Source organism: Porites lutea, chromosome 4 (genome assembly GCF_958299795.1).
Source record: "Porites lutea chromosome 4, jaPorLute2.1, whole genome shotgun sequence".
In the NCBI taxonomy this organism is placed as follows: Eukaryota; Metazoa; Cnidaria; class Anthozoa; order Scleractinia; family Poritidae; genus Porites; species Porites lutea.
In genome coordinates this window covers 22568634-22590045 of record NC_133204.1, presented here as the reverse complement: position 1 = coordinate 22590045, position 21412 = coordinate 22568634, and the positions used below count along the sequence as shown (strand labels likewise).

General features: G+C 40.5%; 1 protein-coding gene across 1 annotated transcript; it reads left to right on the top strand.

Annotated features, from left to right (window-relative positions):
• The first annotated feature begins 5062 nt into the window (after positions 1–5062).
• On the top strand, positions 5063–20363 carry LOC140932927 (uncharacterized). Its single transcript, XM_073382429.1, has 12 exons — positions 5063–5484; positions 9049–9790; positions 11066–11315; positions 12687–12976; positions 13730–14030; positions 14370–14599; positions 14939–15089; positions 15591–15694; positions 17524–17655; positions 18406–18618; positions 18825–18926; positions 19901–20363. Exons 1-12 carry the CDS (start codon positions 5111–5113, stop codon positions 19922–19924), a joined length of 2913 nt encoding a protein of 970 aa, XP_073238530.1. The 5' UTR covers positions 5063–5110; the 3' UTR covers positions 19925–20363.
• The last annotated feature ends 1049 nt before the right edge of the window (positions 20364–21412 follow it).

The following is a 21412-nucleotide window of genomic DNA, read 5'->3' as shown; positions in this document are numbered from 1 at the left end:
AAATGATTAACACGAAAGGCTGCTGAACTCTTGTTAAAAGTTACATGTTCATGTAACGGCCTTTAACCACGTCCCAACTAACAAGTTTTCCTTGCGGGAATGGCACCTGTTACTAGTAATTTCCTACGATTAAGGCATACCGTAAACTACCTCTCCTAAGCCCTAGGCTTTTACATCTTCGTAGGGGGGTTTTAGGAGGGTTTATATCCGAGGGGGCTTATTACTGGAATAGTAAAATGAATAAATTTTCAAGAAGGCCTTGGAGTCGCCCCGTGCAAGGGAATATGGATTTCTGGAAGCGGTGGAATCCTTGCTTTTGGAATCGGGAATCCGGGAAATTTTTTTCTAGTGGAGTCCGGAATCGTGGGCTTTACTGAGAACCCGGAATACAGCTCAATGAATCTGGAACCCCACTAACGACTGGACTTGAACCCGGAATCCAAGTTCCGCTGACAGAGAATCCGGAATCCACTGCGTGTAATCCAGAATCCAGGACTATCTTGGATTCCCTTATATCGTATGGAATGCCTCGGAGCGAAGGAAACCTATATCTAAAAAAAGACGTCTTCAGAGGCGTCATCCTTATGACAGACTTTTTTAAAACTAAGGGGAATTTCAGCATGACCTGCTTACAGAGGAAGCGTTACTCGTCTTTTCCTCTCATCTTCGTCTTTTACACTTTGATGTTTTTGTGTTTTTATTTTACAGCCTAAAACTCCCGATGGAACTAATGAACGTGGTAACGTGGACGGTGAAAGACAAAAAGAAGGATTTTCATGTACTGTTTTATGATAAAACCCGTTTTATATATCTTAAATTCACCAATCCATTGTTTTGAACTGACTATGAATAATTATTTTCAGTGACCACAATAATGAACTGCTGGTTCCAAAACAATAAAAAAATGCATCAAAATCGGATAATGCCTACGCTCCTCAGCTATCTCAGTGAAAAATATCGACTTAGCAGTACGCGCTCGGTCATCGTGGTTAACAAGGCTTGAAGCTCAGGCAGTATCCTATATAAAAACAAAGATATTATGGATCAGTTTAGGTTTCTGGGAAACTGCCCACCTACCCCTCCCCTAAGCTAACATTACACTTACTTTTCACTTTGGGTAAAATGTGGCTTAGGGGAGGAGTAGCTGGGCAGTTTCCCGGAAATCTAAATTGATCCGATATTTTCAATGTTAAAACACAATAGATTAATTTATCCGATCCTCAAGTGAGGGCGAGTAAGGTACCCGTGGAATACAAGAATAGTCAGAATAGTGACAATTGGTGAAGCCTTGCGTTTGATTGGCTGTGGCGAGGTTTTGATCACCAGCCTAATGTATCTATGCCCTGAACGCAAACAATTGAAATCAAGGACTTCCGCTCGGAAGTCAAGAGACAAAACTCTCAATGTTATTTTAAGTGAATTGTATTTGTAATGCAACACGACAAACCTTTTGATAATTTGCTAGTCAAGTGATTTGAACGTGTTATAAACAGATTAAGTGAAGTGTATAACTCTAATAAACACAGAACAGTTGGTGGAAGCTTAAGTTTGAACTGTGAAGACGCCTTCGTGCAGACTGCAAGGAAAAATGTCGTTTATTTTCACGACACCATGGCTAGTTTGAAATGCTGGGATTGCGTAGTAGCGAGAGTCAAAGAGTGCTAGAGATGTTTCGAGGGTAATCAAGAGAAGCGTCTTTAATAGGGACCTTAAACAACTACGACTATGGCGGTAGTGAAAACATCACTAAAAAAATGAATTTGTGTCCTTTCAAACTTTATCGCGTCTAATTGGAACTGCTCAATTCGTCAAATGTAGACGACTTTTTTGAGTTCTGGCCTGTAAAAAGACGTTGTTTTATTGTTGTTTTCGTTCTTTCCAAAAACATCGACGAGCGAAACGAGCGCGAGAAAGAAAAATAAAGAACGTACCGTCTATTTTCTCCTTCCCCCACCACTACCCCCTTGCGCTGGCTGTCAATAAATCCCCTGCGGTTTATATTCTATGACCCTGCTCGACGGACTTTGAAGAAAGAATAGAGGGTCTGTGAACAGGCTAGTTGGATTCTTAAGGGATTTATCCATGTTCCAAATAGAGAAAGGAAAATTTGTCGTCGTATGTCCACGCCTTCTATAAAACGTCGCATTGGGAGGTTTCACGTCGTAGTCGTGCAGTGGACGTTAAAGAAATGTACTAAAAAGCGTGATGCACGTGCAGAGCTGTTGTTGTGGTCATAGAACCAATTGTTTATTGACGTTGTTGCAGTCGTCGTCGTCGTCGTAGTTGCTTAAGGTCCCTATCAACTGTATGCTGCGATCAAGCTCTCTCAAGCGGGAATGACATTAACGTTTTCTGAACCCCTAACCCCCGTCGATCCCCTCAAGAGCTTGCTTGTAGTCCTTTAATAGTGACTTCATCCAACGGTGGGAGGGTTCCGTTCGCACACTTGAAAATTCAGAAGGACGTTGCTTATTTCCCTTTGTGCATGACACCTTTTCTCTACTTTTTTTGCGCGCTCGGATTTTTAGTAAGTTCTCTGTCCGCGCCCTGCGTGCAGACTTGTGCGTCCAACGTGAAAGAATTGGACTGGTTGATAATGCGCTTGCGTTAATAGTAGTTCTGTAGACCACAGATGTAAACGCAATTTTTTAAGGACTTTTATTTCTGAAAAACAGTATGACAGTTAGCCTTTTTCAGCATCCTCATTCATTGCAATGATCATACCTGTGGCCAACCTGTAGCCTCTGTTGTAAAGGAACAAAGATTGGTTTGTGTCAGTTTCCAAGTGCGGTAGGTGTCTTGTCCCTAATAATTATATGCTATTTCCTGTGTGAAAACAGGGCCAAATCATCGGCAAAACCAGATTCTTCTAAGGATGTGGTGAGGGACCTCAGGATACCACGATCATTTGAGCTCTGTATGAGGGTTTTGCCGTGAAGGTTGTCCATAATGGTCAGACGTCCACACACGGGAAGTCATTCCCGACCCAACTGACTTCCCCTGGGTCTCCGAAGATGCCCGCTGTCCCATGCAACCTTGTTCCCAGGGACTGGTAGGAGAGAAGCCCTTGGAACGAGGTTGGCACCCTTGCTGTTTGTGGTTACTCTGGACTGGATGGTAATTGGACTGATAAGGGCATCTTATAGCTTGGCCACCTTGAATTCCTTTATTGGGATAATCTAGCTTGCAAAGGGACAGACGGCTTTCACTCTTTATATGTTAAGGCACTATTCACAAAAAAATACCACAATTTCTGAGCGCCGGGAAAGCCAACAAGTCTCCCTTCACAGAATTACCTTAAATAATGAAAAGACACATGCCCAAGAACGGAATCGTTCTCGAAAAGGGCAGCTCAGTTATGGAACTCTTTCCATCAGAACCTAACAGTAAATGGAACGTATAGGTGATTGACGAAATGCTGTTTTTCTCCTTTTAAATTTGAAACGTACTTCAATAGTAAATATTAAGGACCTCCCAGGGGGATGGGGGTGCATGTTCCCTTGTTCCCTTTAAAAATTTACAGTTGTTCCCTTGATCCTCAAAAATAAATTAAGGTGCTCCCCTAAATTCACTTTTACTGAGTTCCCATCTTCCCAGAAATTGTGCTCTATGTTCCCTTGATCCCCTAAAATATTCCTCACTGTTCCCCACAACTTGTCTCATATTTCATTTTCATTTTCGCCTGTTAGAGAGAGCCCGCCCTGCCACTATTTTAAGAAAGTACCTCACTGAGATAAAATTTGTCGACAGGAAAACAGCCCTACAACAGGGAAACAAATGCGCAGGTAAAAACCTCAGTCTGCCTTTTGTTATTTACACAATGCGACCCGGCTTTATTACCTAACCTGCAGACAATACTAATAAGGAAATGGTGCCTTATACAAAGCCAACAACGGCAGAATCGGCTCCTGACAACGGCTAATAGAAATCTTTAAGAAGCCTCCCGTCATACAACTTTCAATACAACTAATAAGTGCAGGAGTCGTGTGATGCCCGTCGCTTATTTTTAACCATATTTTAGCTTATTTTCTCCAGTTCTTCTACGAAGAACAAAATATATGATCGTCCCCAGGGCCCGAAAGATGAGAGAAATTGTAATAATTGTAAGCCCGGGGCTTTTTTTCGGAATTTTACGGTATTTTGTTGTCAGAATGGCAATTCTACCTCCCACACGTTAATTTTGAAGCACATTTTCACAAATTTACAAGAAGGTAGCAGGAAGAGTGAACCTCTTACGGCGCATCCTTTCCAGCATTGATACTTTTAGTGCCCAACAAATTTACCAATCGATGATTCTGTCAATATTTACTTAATGCGGCTATAATAGTCTTGGCTGGTCAGAGTCCCGTAAAAGCATGATCCGCTCCATTGAGAAACGAGGCCTCGAAATTATTCCCCCGAAATGCAGTCAGGAGAACTGCGATCTTCGGTTTTTAATTTTGGACAATGTTTTGCAAAAGAAATTAAAGCATTGCATGCTGTTTTGTATTTGACTGCCTCCTAAGAATGGAACTGCATGTTTCCCGTTTAAACTCTTTTCAAAGATTTCACCATAATTCTTTAAACACAAAAAATAGGAAGTAACAAAGCTGCCCAAGGTGAAACTGGATTTTGCGCGCCGTAGTTTTTATTTTTAGGTGCCTCGATTCACTGCCATTAAATTTAGGAAACATTAATTCTAAAGTGTTACTTAGGAAAGCCTTAGACGATTTTTACTTGTAACTTTTATGTTGTTCTTTTTATATATTTTGGATATTCCTTAGTAATTTTCATCACTTGTAACTTTTTGGAAATCAATGTTCCCTTGTTCTCCATTATAACTCAACAGTTCCCTTGTTCCCTAAAAGTTATTTTAAGATATCCCTTCACGTTCCCTAAAAGTAAACGGCTATGTTCGCTTGTTGTCCAAAACCCCTGGAAGACCCTCAATGTTGAGCTTTAGTGAAAAAAAGATTGTAAAGGTAGCTTCCTCTCCCTGCGTCACGCAATGCTTTGTGTGCCGGTGCGCTTTTTGTATGTAGCAAACGTCCCCCTTACGACCCCTCCTAGGAAATAATCTTGTTCATTTCCTCTGCTGCATCTGCATGGACAAGTGTTTGCATAAATATTTATGAGAAAGACCGGATTCTCTGAAATACAAAGAAAAGATGTGAAGTATTGCAAAATGGGTGCCGAAATGGAGTTGCATCGTCTGGTGGATTTGGCGCTGCGTTCGCCAGACGCGGGTGTTGTGAACTTCAACCACCTTCACACTCTTCTACACGCCATTTTGAACCACATAGGTTTGAGCTACGATCCGCTCAGCGGAGAGATCAATACCAAACTTTCTGCTCCTACAAACGAAGCAAATGTTAAAAGTACCAAAACTGAGCAGTCGGAAGCGGAAGATGAGGCGAGCAAAGGAGAAGATCGGTCAAAGCGACCTGACAAATCTTCGGAGCTAGGGACAACTTTCTCCGAGTTTGAAAGAAGCAACGGCAGCAGGTTAGGTTAATCTTTTTGTTTGTGACAAATTTTGTTAAACATCACTTGTTCGAATATGCAAATAATCTAAGCTGTTAAAGTGTTGTTGATATGATATGCTGTTGCAAAGCTAAGCGAGTAACAACAGTTAGTCCTTTAATGCTTTTCACACTTCATAAGTTTTTCACTGTTCTTTTGTCCAAAGAATCATGCTTTTCACAACGAATATCCTAGCTACGAAACATGCTCGTTTTTCTCCATTGCCGGCCAGTGTTAATTATGTTGAGAAGTGTGCTTTTGACAAATTGTAGGTGGCTATTGGCATGAATTATTTAAGTAGTCGCCGACTTTGCTGTTTCTAAAGGCTTCATAAAGAACGTGGCTTATTGTCTCCCTTACTCTTTATGTCAAACAGAGGTTCTCTAGTTCGCAATTGCAAGAAATTACATTATATTCTTCTACGGATTCGACTAATTGTATGTTTCATTGATTGTCCACAATTACCTAAACATATATCGATCCTGGTCGCTTTGTTTTGCCTCAGGGCTAGCTTAAAATGTAAGGGACCTGTCATAATTTAAAGACCATGAAATACTCTTTCAAATGCATCACTCAAATCTATTTTAAAATGTCTTGTTATTTCAATCGAAATTTTATCTCCAGTTAAGTTATTGAGCAAGAAAAAACTAAAACGCGTGATTTGCTAGTGTTGTCATTCACAGCCTCCGTCACTGTGGAAACGCAAGAATATTGAAATTTAAAACCCGATATTGATGCGTCTGCCGCGCAGTTAAATTCACCTGTATAAGCCCTCGTAGTTTTTCACAGCCTGTCGAAGTTTCTTTTCAATTACAGAGTAATTTACTGGGCGGACTTCGGCGTTGTCGCTCTAAAGATAATCTGCTTAACGCCCCAGGAATGAAAAGATACACTGTACTTGCAAATTATAGCTTTATAAGTCTTGTCTTTGTTTGTAGAGTCGTCTCATCTCTGTTTGCCAAAATTTCTCTTTTTTCAAAGTACTGCGTCAAATTGTTTCAATCTTCTCAGAGGTAAAAAAAATGAGGTTTTTAAAATGTAAGTTTTAATTTTTTTGGCAGAATTGATCATTAATCAGGGACCGCGCAGAGGGAGGGGCTGGGGGGCTTTAGCCCCCCCACTTTTTTGCAAGAATAAAAATAAATTAAGCAAAAAATAATTTAACAAAAGTAACGGAGTGAAATATAGCAAAAAATCGTTAATTCGAAAGTGACCAGAGTTACTGGCAAAGACAAACGCGCAGATAAATAGACAGAATGAAGAATTAGTCGTTACAATTGTAAAATATTTTTTCGCTTCTAACCTAGCAGAGGTAAACGTCTTTTAAATGGCTTCTTTTTCCTGCGGACCTCTCAGGAAAACGCGTTGTTTCGTAATTGGTCAATTTCGATCCAATTAAAGTAATAACTGGGTTTAGTTTATAAGGCGATTCTCAAACAAATTGTTTATTAGTTTCAACCTTGATTTTTGGAAGATCATACAGTTATCGTTTCTCTTGTTATTGTGCGTCCTGATTTTAGCTCGATCAGGGCGAAGTCCGTCTTTTGATGTCAGGCTTCACGGCTCGTTGAGCATTCCAATTGCAAGTTTTGTTGAACGCGGTCTATTTATAAAAATATTTTGTCATCGAAAGTACTTAAACCGCAGAATTGTGTATAGCTCTGGTCATCAAGGAACATTCAATCCGGCGGTTATTTCGAACAAAAAAGTGCACATGGTACACGGCAACATAAATACGAACGACGAGACTTCACATACCACTAGTAATGTAAAGAAGAGATCTCTTAAAATTTCTGATTACTTTCCAAACAAAATGGAAAACCTTCTTTATCTGGTGAGTAAACTCTGCATAATTTTTGCTACTTTTTTCTGAATCTGTTCTATAATTGAATTTTCATTCACTAAATTATTTTCAGTTACCGTTTTGTTTTGCCGTGTAAATATTTTGAATGAATAATTATACAATTATTGAACTCGGCTTTCGTATGATATGAAGATAAACAGATCTCGGAGGGTGTTATCCACCGGGCTTAAGCCTTTGGCTTTGGCGGATAACTCCCTCGATCTGCATAACTCTTCATATCATACTCAGCCTCGTGCAATAATTGCTCAGTAATTATACAGCCTTGAGTTCAAGGCAGCTCAAGCAAAATCGTTGGATTTCTGGCTTATTTATAGTAATTAAAGGTTGATATCAGTAGTATAACATAACAATCTATGATATTTCAATTTAGTGATGGTGAATTTTCAGACCCGATAGCAACATCACTGAAGATGTGGGAAAAAATCAATAGTTTTATCGTTATTCGCATTCTCCGTCACTTTAGAGAAATTGAATAGAAATCTACAAGCATGCCCCCCCCCCCCCCCCGGACCAAAAAAAAAAAAATTCCCTTCACGCATTCTTCTTTAGCCCCCCCACTCGAAAACTTGCTGCGCGGTCCCTGTTAATAGAAAAGAAATTGGCATTTTTTTGCTGTGGGCATTGAAGACGTAGCCTGCGTGCAGACGATAACTAAACTTTAATTTCGTCTGCGCGAAGGCTATGAGAACGTGATGATGAGTTTAAAAAAATATATTAGTTATTTTATTTATTTAAAGGAAAAGTAAACACAATGAAGGTGTACTGCTAAATGCATTGTCATCACATGCCTTTCATACATACCCTCAGAAAAAAGGTCAGTGTAGAATGTAGACTGTGAACCACAGACCAGCTGAACATATTAGAAATATGTGTATCACAGAAACCCGCGAAGCTTGGGGTGGGTGGCCTGAAAAATGTTAGGGATGGGATCCTGATAATACAATGTAGACTGCAAACTAAGAATAAATGGCAGAGCAGGTGAAATGTAGACAATGCAGATAGAAATCATGTTGAAATGATAGAATGGAAAACTAAACCTCACTCACACAGTTCATCCTTTTTAGTAATTTACTTTAATCTGTTCAACAAGGGGAGAGTCATTTGCAACATATGTGTATACAATCATCCGTCCTCTTATCTACCCCTTAGAAGTTTTTATTGTTCTAAAGCTTAAAAAACAAAAAAAACCGAACTGGAAAATATGATAGATATACGATTATGCAGCAAGAAAGCAAACATTTGAAAATTCACCTGGGGCGACTCTTCTGCTACCAATTTGTATTGGTTAAAGAACTCTGAAAGCATCTGTCCAAAAGCTAACATTTGGTGATGCTACCACTGGTTTCCCCACCAAATGATGTCTGAGAAAGGAGTGCAGAAATTCCATACTGATGACTCTTCACTACCCAGATCTGGGTAGTGCTTCTGATTGGTCTTGCTCCGTGGGAAATTTGATTCAACCAGTCAGAAGTACTACCCGGATCTGGGTAGTGACACGTGATCAGTATGGAATTTCTGCACTCGTTTCTCAGACGTCATTTGGCAGGGAAACCAGCAGCAGCGTCGCCAAATGTCGGCTGTTTTCTCAGGCTACCCCTCCCCTAGCCCCCCTCTAAATCTCTGCTTGTGTACAATGACTTCTTCACTTTTTTGTCTTAAACCTTTGTTACATTTTTTATCAGTTTACAGAAAAGGCAAGAAAACCTTGAGCAAAAAGTTCAAGAACTAGAAGAGAGATTGAAGATTCTTGACAACCCACCTTCCAATCAATTTATTATTGAGCAGGCACAACAATCAAAACATTTAAATCAAGATGAAGCTGTCACTCAAACTACACTTTCTGGGTTGTGGCAGTTTATGAAATTTAACAAGCGACTTCAGGCCACAGAAGAGGCTATTGACAGAGTAATGACTATTTTGAATGAGTTTCTTGGAACTGATGGAAAGACCATAACTAGCCTGAAAAGTGACGTGGAAGATGTCGCAAATGAATTGAAGAATCTCAAAGAGAGCATTCATGGTCAAACAAACTCAGTGGACAGTAATCTGGGACAGAAGCCATCCACTGAAGCTTTTATTGAAGGAGATGCCATGTCACGTATAAATTCAATAGAAAAAGAACTTGGTAGTAGATTTGCAACAAAGGATGAGTTGTCAGTGTATGTGAAATGGCCTGCACTGGAAGAAGCTTTGAATGTTAAGAAAACAGACCTTGAGAGGGAAAATAGAGTAGCAACTGGTGCAGTCGCTCTGCATCCAGAGGAGACACCAGTAAAGGACCCTGATCATAATAATAATGTAAGTGAAGAAGTTGATGATACAGAGTCAGATGGCCGGCCACAATCTGCTCCAATGCCGCCAACACTTCAGACACCAATACCAGCGCCAGAACACCCTAAGACTGCCTTTGCAAGAAGTACACAGGTCCGTGAGCTTATATTTAAGCATAATTACGATTTTGCCCAGCCAAACATACCCCCCATAAACTAATAATTAATGAATTAAACTGATTATTCATAAATTAAATTAATTATTAGTTGAGGGCCTAGCTAGGATTTTCAAAGGGGCATCATGCACCATGTCTTGCCCCATGGTACTTACTAGATTGTCGTTTCAACATCCTTTCTGTGTTTTACTATAAGTAGTTTTAATTTCTTGTTTTTTTGTTGGGGGGTGACAAATGAGCTTGGGGGAGAGACAAGCATACAAAATAGCTGCATGGACAATAATGGTAACATCATCAAATTTTGGCCCATACAAGAACAGCTGACAGGGAACGACTTTGATAGGAAGAAATTTTCAACAAAGTGAGGTTTCAAACAATAAGATGGCTAAGGAGTCATCCTTTAAAGACAGTGAATTTCAGGATTTTAGTGTGGAATTTGGCTCAGGCCTTTTTTCAGAAAGAAAAAAGGAATGCCTCTCACAGGGGAGGGGGGGTCAAAGACACCTGAAGCCCTCCTAGCTATACCCTGATTAGTTGATGCCATTATCAGACTGTAAATTATATAAGAGCATAAGTGAAGATGACTAGTTTTCAACATGCTTGAAATTGCACAGTGTTTTACTCATGATTCAGACTTTTAATTGAGTGGTTAGGGTTCAGTCATTCCCTACTCCTGTCTCTAATCCCTCTCATCTTTGCGGGGTGTCCCCTTTACAGACATATTAAACTATTGTTTAGGAAAGTTGTTTGTGGTACAGTAATGATGTCATTGATAAAGTGGAGTACTTAGATTTATATATGCCTGCAAACTCTCATGCATTATGAGTCTCACGCCTGCAGACTAAAGACGTCACTCTCATATGCCTGAAGGACAATTTCTCATGCCAGATTATCTGAAAAATGAATCTGTTTGTCGTTCCAGTAACTAGTGTCAAATTCAAATCAGCATTCCTGCTTGCGTAATGAGTAGTGAATATTTTATGAGAATATCTCTGTATTCGGTCAGATTGAAAATCTTTGAATGGATTAAGTTTCTTTGCATACTATTACATCAAATTCAGGCAAACTGAAGCAGGTAGAAATTTTGTAAGTGCCTCGCGTGTGAATTCACGACTCAGTACGCATGCAAGAATGCCATGATGAATCTGAAATCTACAAGCACCAACAGATTTAACTTTTGAATAATAAATTTATTAATGGAATCTTGGGGGGTACACTTGACCTTGCTTGACTGTAAAACCTCACTTTTGCAGGTACATGTTCAAGAATTGTTGCCTCCTGCAGAGTACCCATCTCAGGAAATGGTGGAGTGTCTCAGGCAAATTGGAGAACTGTCAGATAAGCAAACCCAGGTGGAGAAACGTGTAGCCAGTGTTGTTGAATCACAACAGGAAATGGCTGGAGAGTTGGCTAAAGTAGAACATGCCCTGCCACAGAAAGTGAGCAAGGAAGATCTGAATATTCCTGATGACTTGCAGGATCAACTAGCTATGCTTAAACAAGGTATGCTAAAATGATCAATAAATGAATTTCATATATTTCAACTGCAGAATGAAGAAATACATCCAAAAAAGGTAGTTAAGGGCAGTTGCAAAAGGCAAGCCTGAAAGAATTCATGCTTGCTGGGATTCACGTAGCCTGGGACCAGGCTCTTCATTGGGGGAAAAAGGAAAAAAAATTGGCGAGCAAAGTGAAACGAGAGGTAGTCTGGGGAGGGGAAAGAGTGGCCCTTTCCCTCTCCCCAGACCACAGCTAGTCTCACTTTGCTCGCCAATATTTTGACCCCCACCACTGATGATAGTCTTGCTTTGCTCATCGATATTTTGATCCCCTCCACCGCTAAGTCTTGCTTCGCTCACCAATATTTTAACCTCCACCACCGCTAAGTCTTGCTTCACTCGCCACTATTTTGACCCCCACCACCGCTAAGTCTTACTTCGCTCGCCAATGTTTTAACCCCCACCACCGCTAATCTCACTTTGCTTGCCAATATTTTGACCCCCACCACCGCTAGTCTAGCTTAGCTTTCCTGCATTTTGACTGTTGCCTTTTTTCCCCCACTGCGGAGCCTGGTCCCAGGCTAGGATTCACGACAAACTCTGACCTTTGCAATACTGCAGATGCAGTGCTCTAACCAATTGAGGTAGCAACTAGGGGCTGGTTTGTAATATTCTCTGGAAATGATGAAGGTGTGAAGTGAGTAAAATATGAATGTCATATATTGGACCTGTAGAATGAAAGCTGGTCAATAAATAGGTTTGTAATATGCCTGGAAATTCATGAAAATGAAATTAATGAACTGTTGGATTAAGAAATAAATGCAAAGAGGAGACATTAATTAAAGTTGAAGACGCAACTTATGCAGTTGCAAAATGAAAGCTTGAAAAAAAAAAAATTTCAGCTTGTCAGGATTTGAACCCTGACGTCTGCAATACCAGTGCAGCTTCCCAATGTTCATTGAACAGAACAAATGTGTTTCCAGAGGGAAGGAATACAGGATAATTAATCTAGAGATGTAGAGCTTCTTGTATGGGTGAGTGTTTTTTTTTTTTTTTTGTATTTTTCGATTCTCTCTTCTTTTATATTTTTTTCTTTTTCTTCTCTCTTTTTTATTTTACTTTGCTTTGAGGTGAAATCAATTACAGCAAGGAGCCCAAAAGTGTGACCGCTTTTGATTTATTCACATTCTTTTGTACAGATTTAATCCAATCAGAAGCCAGCTGAAAACTGTCCTCGACTTCTGATTGGTTAATGTCTGCATGAAAGAATGAGAGTTAATTAAAGGAAATCACACTTTTGGGCTCCTTACTGTTTACAGTAACTCTTCATGACTAAATGTATGTGAATATTTGCTATTTTCATTTTTCATTGGAGGTTTGGAATTCCTAAATACAAATCAAGACTTAGTTGCTCTTGCTGAAATCAAGAACATGGCTCTTAACAACAAAGATCACATAGAGGGAATCAAACGTGAACTTGCCATAATTGCTCGACAAAACAAACCAGCTTTCACAGAAGTCGTTAGCCAGTCACCTGGAGTGGACAGCAGTGTGTTGGATGCATTGAGAGAACACTTAACTGATCTGCAAGCAGAACAGGAAAAACTGGTTCTAACGGCAGACAGACAACATTCAGAAGTGGTTCAGGATCTTAGCAGAAAACAGGTACATGTACTCAGCTGTACATAAATGGTCTATGTCATGTAAGCATTAAACAATACTTTAAAAATAAATCCCAGCCTTCAAAGATGAAGTCCATAATGTAGATTATTTGGCAGGCACTCTAAAAAGGGTGAATGTGGAGGATGAGGAGAGCAAAGCATTCTTAATAATGTGTGGCCTAACGTAATTAACCCTTTAATCCCTACAAATCAATTTCATGGTTTTGAGAATTAAAAAGAAAAAATTATCTCCAGCCACAAAGGTGTTAATTATTAAACATTTTTAAAACAGCAATTTTTTACCCGCATTTGTTTGGGTGGGGTCTTAAATCACTCTGGAGAGCTTTTTAAGAAAGATGCGGTTCCGGTGATCAGACGGACAGTGCTTCGTGTAAAAATAGAATATACGGTTTCAAAAATGTCCAGATTCGTAAGGACGGGACTTTAGACATCAGGCCCCGGTTGTTCAAACGTTGGATAGCTCTATCTACCGGATAAATCACTATCCAGCGGATAAGTATTACGGAAATCAATTACGCTATCCGGCGGATAGTGATTTATCCGGTGGATAGCGTTATCCAACGTTTGAACAACCGGGGCCAGAATGGTAGTTTGCAATATGGTAGTCGATATAAATGCATATCAAGGCAATGAGGTACAATGATGGGTCCTTACAAGCAGTCTTTTCTACTTATAGATACTAATTTGTGCTTCTGTTTACGAGTGCTACATAATTTTCTTTCCCGCTTTCTTGCAGGAACACATTGAAGCACTGTACAGTTATGTCGAAAAACTTCAAGAAAGTAAAGCAGACAAGGAAAATGTTGCCTTGGAAATGAACATCAAAGCTGACAAAGCTGCATTGGATAGCAAAGTGAATGTGTCAACATTTGATAACACATTCAACATGCTGGATGAAGGACTCAGAGAAGCTCTACAGAAAATGGATGACTATATGAATGAGGAAATGGCTCTAAAACAAGCCTTGAAGCAGCTATCGGCTGATATGTCAGAGAAAATGGATGGACAGGCCTTTCAAGCACTCAAGAACTATTTAGGTACATCACGCGTACAAGTATATCCTACATAATAGGTGTAGCCTTGTTGCAAGCACTAGGGAGCTTAAACAATGACGACCGCGACGGCAATGAGAACTGCAAAAAGGATCAGGCGAATCTTTGCTGACATCATTGTTTCCCTTTTTGTTGATGCCAGTCCATCTAGTAATTATAGTCGTCGATGTTTCTTAGGGCTCAAGTACCCTTCGTACAAGTCTTCATCCCCCCCAATTCACCCATTGCGCTTCTTTTTTTTTTCGATAGACTTAAGTTGTTACCTAAGTTAGTGCCGCAGTTTTGTGCGGCCAGAAGGTAATGTGTTTTAACTGTCTTTTCTAGAGCGCCGAATAGCAGATGTACAAAAGTCCAGGAATCTCATTGCTGCTGAGACAAAAGTGGACTTTTCCGATGCAGCCGGGTTCCGCAAGCAAGTTAAGTTCAACTGCATTTCCTGTAGTAGACCTGTGGAGCTTCCTCTGCGAGCGCCCAATCAAAGCAACCTGCCGTTGCCCCGGGGTGTCCGTACAAAGAGATCCAAGGGACCTTACTTATCTTTTGAAATGGACCAGGTAAGAAGCCTCTTAGAGAGAAACAAAAATTAATTTGATTTTTGCCTATTTCGGGGGATTTTCACTATAGAGCTTTGAAAGCCTCTTCCCTACTGATTATGTGAACGAAGTCTAACTCAAGTCACAGTTTAAGGCAATAAGGTACCCCCAAATCCATCCATAAGTAGCTGTAAGTAAATATATTTTTTCTCATCTGCTTTAGTATTCCTTCTTGACATTGTTACCATTTGATAATGACGCCGGATCAGTTAAACTCCACTTATATATCTAGATATTCTTGTTTCGCATCATTCTAACTTTTTGTTATGTTTTTTATTGCTACCGATTTGTTGCTTGCAGATTCGTCAGTATCAGCGAGGTCATTATGGAGGTGGTAAAGCAGAAAGGTCTTTAAATGAGATCATATCAGGGCGACCGTGCGGAGGAAGTCACACAGTTATGTATCATCCAAAGAGAAGAACCAAAACTACGCAGCTAAACCAAGTGTTAGGTTTGTGTTTTACCAATTACAGTACTGAGTACATTTCTTGTTTTCAATATATAAAAATAATAAAAACAATTAAAATTAAACTAATAAAGGGAAAAAATGTGGTCATAGGGGTAACCCAGTAGTTTTCAAAAACAAACATTTCAAAATAAACATGATAAGGTTAAGAATCCCAACTGGTCGGAGACAAACCAGGGTGACCGACGATTTGAACTCGGGACTGCCGTGTGAACAAATACAGCTAGTGTTCAGAGTGGGACTTGAACTCGGGGACTCAGTATTGCGATTCCAGCGCTCTAACCGCTCGGGAACGCTCCCTCTGTGTATAATTTTGAGGAGAAACTACCCACCCACCCCTCCGTTATCCCGGCCGTGACACTAACTTCCCACTTAGGGCTAAATATTCGGTTAGGGAGGGGTAGTTGGGTAATTTTCCAGCGTCTTATATGGATCCAAGAGAACATGTAGTAGGTGTAGTGTTAAAATTTCTTTCTTAATTTGTAGCCCGTGAAGAACAAACAGAAATCCCGAATTGGGGAAGAGAAATGTCTGTTATTGATTTGCTGAAAGGTTCCGATGGTCATGTCTATAAGGGACGCTTTAGACAGGTATGAATGTATGTTTATTCGCAACACAAATTGCTTAGATTTTAAGGTCCCACTCCACATTTTCTGACAACCAAGGGAAATCTGACACCACAGACTTAGCGGTTGAGGGTTTGAGAAATGAGAACGCGACGGCAGTGACGTCAGCGCTCGCAAAACTAAAAGCAACCTTTAACAGGAGCCCATCAAATCGATGGGCTACTGGCTTTATCAATATCAGAGCAGGAAATTAAACACTGGAAGTCGCGCTCAGTCCTTCCTGCGCGCTTTCGCGTTCTCGTTTGCCGTCGCGTTGTTATTTCTAAACCTGCTTGCTGTCGCCTGGTATGGCACTTGAGTATCATGAGTAAATGATTGGATTTGTCAGAAAGACCTCTTGGGTCACTTAATGCCCTTAAACGTCTTAAATGGCTCTGTCGGTGAACCTTGTTGAAGGTGTGTTTGGGTTACCTTACAATTACAAAAGCCAAGTTTTACAGGCCTGATAGAATTTCACCTTGGGTGCTGGACTGGATTGCAGATTTTCTTACTGACAGGAAGCAACGAGTGAAACTCGCCTACGATTGCTACTCGGATTGGGGATCTGTCAGGGTAGGTGTCCCGCAGGGGACCAAATTGGGGCCCTGGCTCTTCCTGGTAATGATAAATGACATCAATGTCAATGGCGTCAACCTTTGGAAGTACGTCGATGACACATCGATGGCCGAGACAGTCCACAAGGGCCAACCAAGTGGAATCCACTTTGCTGTAGACGACCTAGTTAGGCAAGCCGAAATAGATAAGTTCCAATTGAATGAGACCAAGTGTAAAGAGTTGCAGATAAGTTTCTCAAGGTCTGTAGATCCTTTCGAAACAGTTACTATTAACAACAAACCAATTGAGGTTGTAACTAGCGCAAAACTTCTTGGTCTCACAATTTCAAACAATCTAAAGTGGAACGCTCACATAGAGAATGTTATCAAAAAAGGAGCCTCTAGGCTATATCTTTTAAGGCAGCTTAAGCGTGCAAAAGGAGATCCTGCGCAGCTACTTTGTTTCTATACTACGTGTATCCGGCCCATGTCTGAATATGCCTGCCAAGTTTTCCACAATGGTCTGCCTGAGTATCTCTCTGAAGAGCTAGAGAAAATTCAGCGCCGTCCACTTAGAATTATTTTCCCAGATTTAGGCTATCAAGAGGCTCTAAAAGAGTGCAATATTGCCACCCTCCACCAACGGCGCCAATGGCTGACAGAGCGCCTATTCAATGAGATTAAGGACAACAGCCTCCACAAATTACATGGCCTTTTGCCGCCACGTAATCTTAGTACTGTAGCCTTAAGGAAAAAGCGCGCTTTTAACGTACCTCTTTGCAGAACAAATAGACTAATGAATAGTTTTATCATGCATAACGCGGCTATTTTCTTATGGTTTTATTGTAAATTCGCGGCTATTTTCTTAAATTTCATGACGTAGTATTTTGTTCCTTTGTTTTATTTATTTACTGTTATTTATTTATAATAGTTAGTCTTAGTATTCAACGTATTGTACAGTCCGTAATCCAGCCCTTGGGCTGCAATGGATTTTTAATAAAGCTATCTATCTATCTATCTATCTATCCATCTATCTTACGTCACTAGATGCTTGGGGTTTAACGGGGCCCTCGTTCGTCTGTCTAGAGCGACTTTGCAGCAATACGTTCTTGAGTCTTCCAAGATTTTACTACAATACGTATTTTGTTTATCTGTTTAGGCTATCACTAGCGACTTTGAAACAAGTTGTGATTGAATTTATAAAATTGAATGATCCTTCCAAGATTTTACTGCAATACTTATTTTGTGTTTTGTTATCAGACAATACCACCCATTCCCAAGAATTCTCGGTCTCCGCCACTTGAGCATGAATTCTCGTCATTCGCCAAAGAAGAATCACTGCTTACGTCGAATTCGGGCCCAGACTCCCCAAGGAATGCTGGAGCAGGGCAGGTGAGAGAAACAATGTTACAATTTGGTGTATGTGTTACAGTTACCACGATCCTGTATGTCGCGTTACAGCTTACTGTATGGCAAAAAGTAGGAGGGTCACCCTTCTAACTGGCTTTGTGATATTCAAATGATATCTGATATTTAAAGTATTGCTGGCTTGGTTACTTTATTACTTAATTGAATTCGTCACGGTGACTCAACACGGTGGCAGGGAATGAAACAGGACTAACGTCCCAATTGATATCAACCCCTTCATTACCCACCAAGCCCATGAAAGGTTGTACCACACCACCGGGGTCTACGCCCCCTACTCTTTACGAACAGCAGTGTGGGTCCCACAAGAGTCAGAACAGTGAAAGAGCTGTGAGACGGCACCTACGGTTTTTTGTCCTTATCCGAGAAGACTGGAATGTCTAATCAATTATAGATGTCACATCAACTTGGTCCGGCTGGGGTTTGAACCCCCGACCTCCCGCTCAACAGACCGGCGCTTATCCAATTGAGCAAACCGGGCGGCGGTTTTAAACTTTACTCATAAATGTAGTCAAGTGAGACAATATCCATACACCATCAAGAGAAAAAGGTTTTGATAAGTAATAAAATGATCACCAGAGGGAAAATGCTTCGATCTTTTCGATCAAATTCCCTCAATTCTTAAAGGAAATGTATGGAGATCTAGAGAATGTCTGGAGAATTTGTATGTGGATATTGGGGCTTAAAGGGTTAATGTATTCAACTTAAAATTTTCAGGCTGCGGAGGAGATGTCTCCAGAGTCACAAAACAGTCCGCGTGATACGCAGAAGAAGAGTCAGTCACACAATACGTCGCCAAGGGCAAGGATGAGGCACATTGTGAAACGTCACAGCTCCGATTCACCACCCGTTCCAGTTCCCTCGCCGTCTCCCCCGACCGTGCATGACAGTGAAACTCATAAACCGCTGCTGAAACAGCAAAGACAAGAGGTAAAGTTAATCATTTTTTTTATTGTTATCGTCGTAATGATGATGATGATTGTGGTGGTGATGATGATGATGGTGATGATTGCGATGATGATGATGATGATGATGGTGATAATTATTATTACAGCTATTTTTTGGTCTTAGTTTTAAGATGCTTTGCTGTTTTTGTGTTGCCTTATATTTTATTGTTGTTCTTATATGTATTGCAGGACAGTCAGTCGAAATTGTTCACTCCAGCTGTTCCCAGACCCTCTCCGGATGGAGGACGGGAAAACGAAGACACTGATCCAGGGGGGAATGGGAAAGATACGGTGAGATTTATTTGTGTGAAAAGTGTCCGAAGAAGCAAAACTTATTTAATTGGCGTGTGCCATTAGTTTAATATTTAAAGCATTGCATTCACTTTGGGTTGTTTTCCTTACTCATATTCTGTGTCACTTGCTGTCAGTAACTGTGCCGGCTCACATTGTGGGTTGCCCTTCCTAAAATGTTCTGCAGTTGGTATAGGATTAAATAAAGCCGAAACCAATTGTGGAATTGCACACGTTTTAGGCATCCGACTGATGAACTGTTACGACTTTACGATATTTCCAACAACATCAATTTGCCGTCTGTCCACTTCAAGTTGTAAGGAACAATGAACGTTGAAAAGTTACTGGAATCATGAAGCTTACGATTCTGCGTAAAAGGACAACTACAAAGGGAGCCTGCTACACAAAGCAACGATTTCACGGGGTGACTAAAATACGTTTGGGAAATGGCTCGAAATACCAACAAACAGAAGAATGGAACATGTTAATTCTCGATTTGTCTGTTTGATTTCACCGGGTCGCTGGTCACAAACACTATGCTGACACATCAATACAGGGACAGGGTTGGCCTCGACTCTAAGTGAAGCATTCACAGATATGAGTGAGGTAGGAAGGAGCCAGAAATTTGAAAGAAAAAAAACCGCCACAGGGTAGTAAACAAGTCGTCCTCTCGCTCGAATTGGGGAATATGTTCACTTCAGGTGGAGGCTAACCCTGTAAAATGCGTCTTCAATCCTATTATTCAGCGGACACAGAGAACTCGACTATTCCACAGTGCTCTGTCATAGAGTGCAAACTGACAACGTGTATAACGGCACTTAGTATCCGTCTCTGATGAGAGGTTTGATATGTGTCCAGCTTTTTGAGAGTAAGAGAAATGAGAACCAAAGGGACCAGTTCTAGATGTCCGATATTTAGGAATTTGTCCGGCTAAGAAAGGAATACGCTGATCAGCTATCTCTTGTCTTTTTTAGGATAATGGTAGTCCTATGGAATAAGAAGGTGAAGTGATAACACCAAGGACCAAGGGAGGAAATAACCTAAGTAATGAAAATTGTTATAACTGAGTGTTGTTACAAAACAAGCTATGGTTATAATTGCTATGATCAAGCTGATTGTGCTCCTAACACAGGCAATCCTGTTAACCAATGGGAATTTAAAGCAAACACATTTCTCTCACTCGTTTTCCCGCGCAGAATTGACGGCTACTACAGCTGTAAGGGCGGGAAAACCCTAACGAGTACCTGAGTCACGTTTGGTTTCGACTTTGACTGTGATTGGGTGGAGAAAGTGAAGCAAGATTGTTAGCCAATCACAAAACGGCAAGTGCGAAACCGAAATGGCCATCATGTTCTACTTCGAAAAACCTTGAATAAATACCGCTCTACCACGTTGGAAACGGCATAAAACATTTCTGTCCAATACCTTGATCCCGTCAAATAAGGGACTGGTCAAAAAGTATAGGGGGGGGGAGGGTGGGCCGGAGCAGAGAGGGGGTGGGTCATGAGGTTTTGAGCCTTTTGCAAGGGGTGGGTCGTGCAATTTTCAGCTACCCTTAGGGGGTGGCTCACCCTATTTTATTACATAGATAGGCACTAACTACTAACGGGACAGTTGACTACACTTGCTATGTAAAACACAGCCAGCTGGAATTATTGCTAAAATACTCACAAACCTGTTGTGCGAGAAAATACAAAGGGTGACAGGCCGCACATCTATTCGGGCGTGGAACCCTCTGTTAACCTTTTTTAGGCTCTAACGAGCATGTCCTTTAATGATTTTCCTTTTTTGTAAGGAAATGATTGGTGGTTCTTTAAAAAATTATTGAAGTTATTGTTGGTTTTGTATAAGATTCCAGTTTTTCATTCAAGCCTCCTTTATAGTAGACTCTAAGGGCTGGTATTGTGTCACGAATGACAATATTTCTTTTTCCTCCTTGTTGTTTTACTTTAGGAGTTTAGACTCCCTTTTGTGAATTTTATTTCTGATAGTAGGTTTTCTATCAAAGATTGTGGGTAGCCTCCGTCCATCAAGGGTTTTTGTTTTTAATTTGAATTATTTTCCTCAAAGGTGGATTCTGAGGAGTTTTTTTGTAGGATTCTCAAGTCTTCTCCTTTGACAAATCCTTTTTTAACATTTGGAGGGTGACACGAGGTGAAATGTGTGTGCAAGAAGGTTTCGGTTTGTTTAAAATGTGTCTTTGCATCAAGGATAGATTTTTCCTTGAATCTTGTGCCTTTGTATACAAGCGTGTTTGAAAACGCAGTCTCAGTGTCAAATTTTTTGGCCCTGAATTTTGCTTGTTCATAATGAATGCTTAGATGTCTGGTTTACTCATGTCCCATAGGGAAAAGATATCGTGTATGTAGCATTTCCAAACTGTTGTTCTAAAGACAGTTTTACATAGAGTTGTTGCTTCAATATATGTCATGAAAATATTGGCAAAGGAATCAAAACTGCTGTCTTTGTGCCCATTGCAGTTCCAT

Bases quoted from the DNA above. Each gene is read 5' to 3' on its own strand.
- LOC140932927 (XM_073382429.1), top strand. From the start codon at position 5,111: ATGAGAAAGACCGGATTCTCTGAAATACAAAGAAAAGATGTGAAGTAT. The intron at 15,695-17,523 runs GTATGAATGTAT...TTTTGTTATCAG, and splicing joins ATAAGGGACGCTTTAGACAG to ACAATACCACCCATTCCCAA. The intron at 18,619-18,824 runs GTAAAGTTAATC...TATGTATTGCAG, and splicing joins TGAAACAGCAAAGACAAGAG to GACAGTCAGTCGAAATTGTT.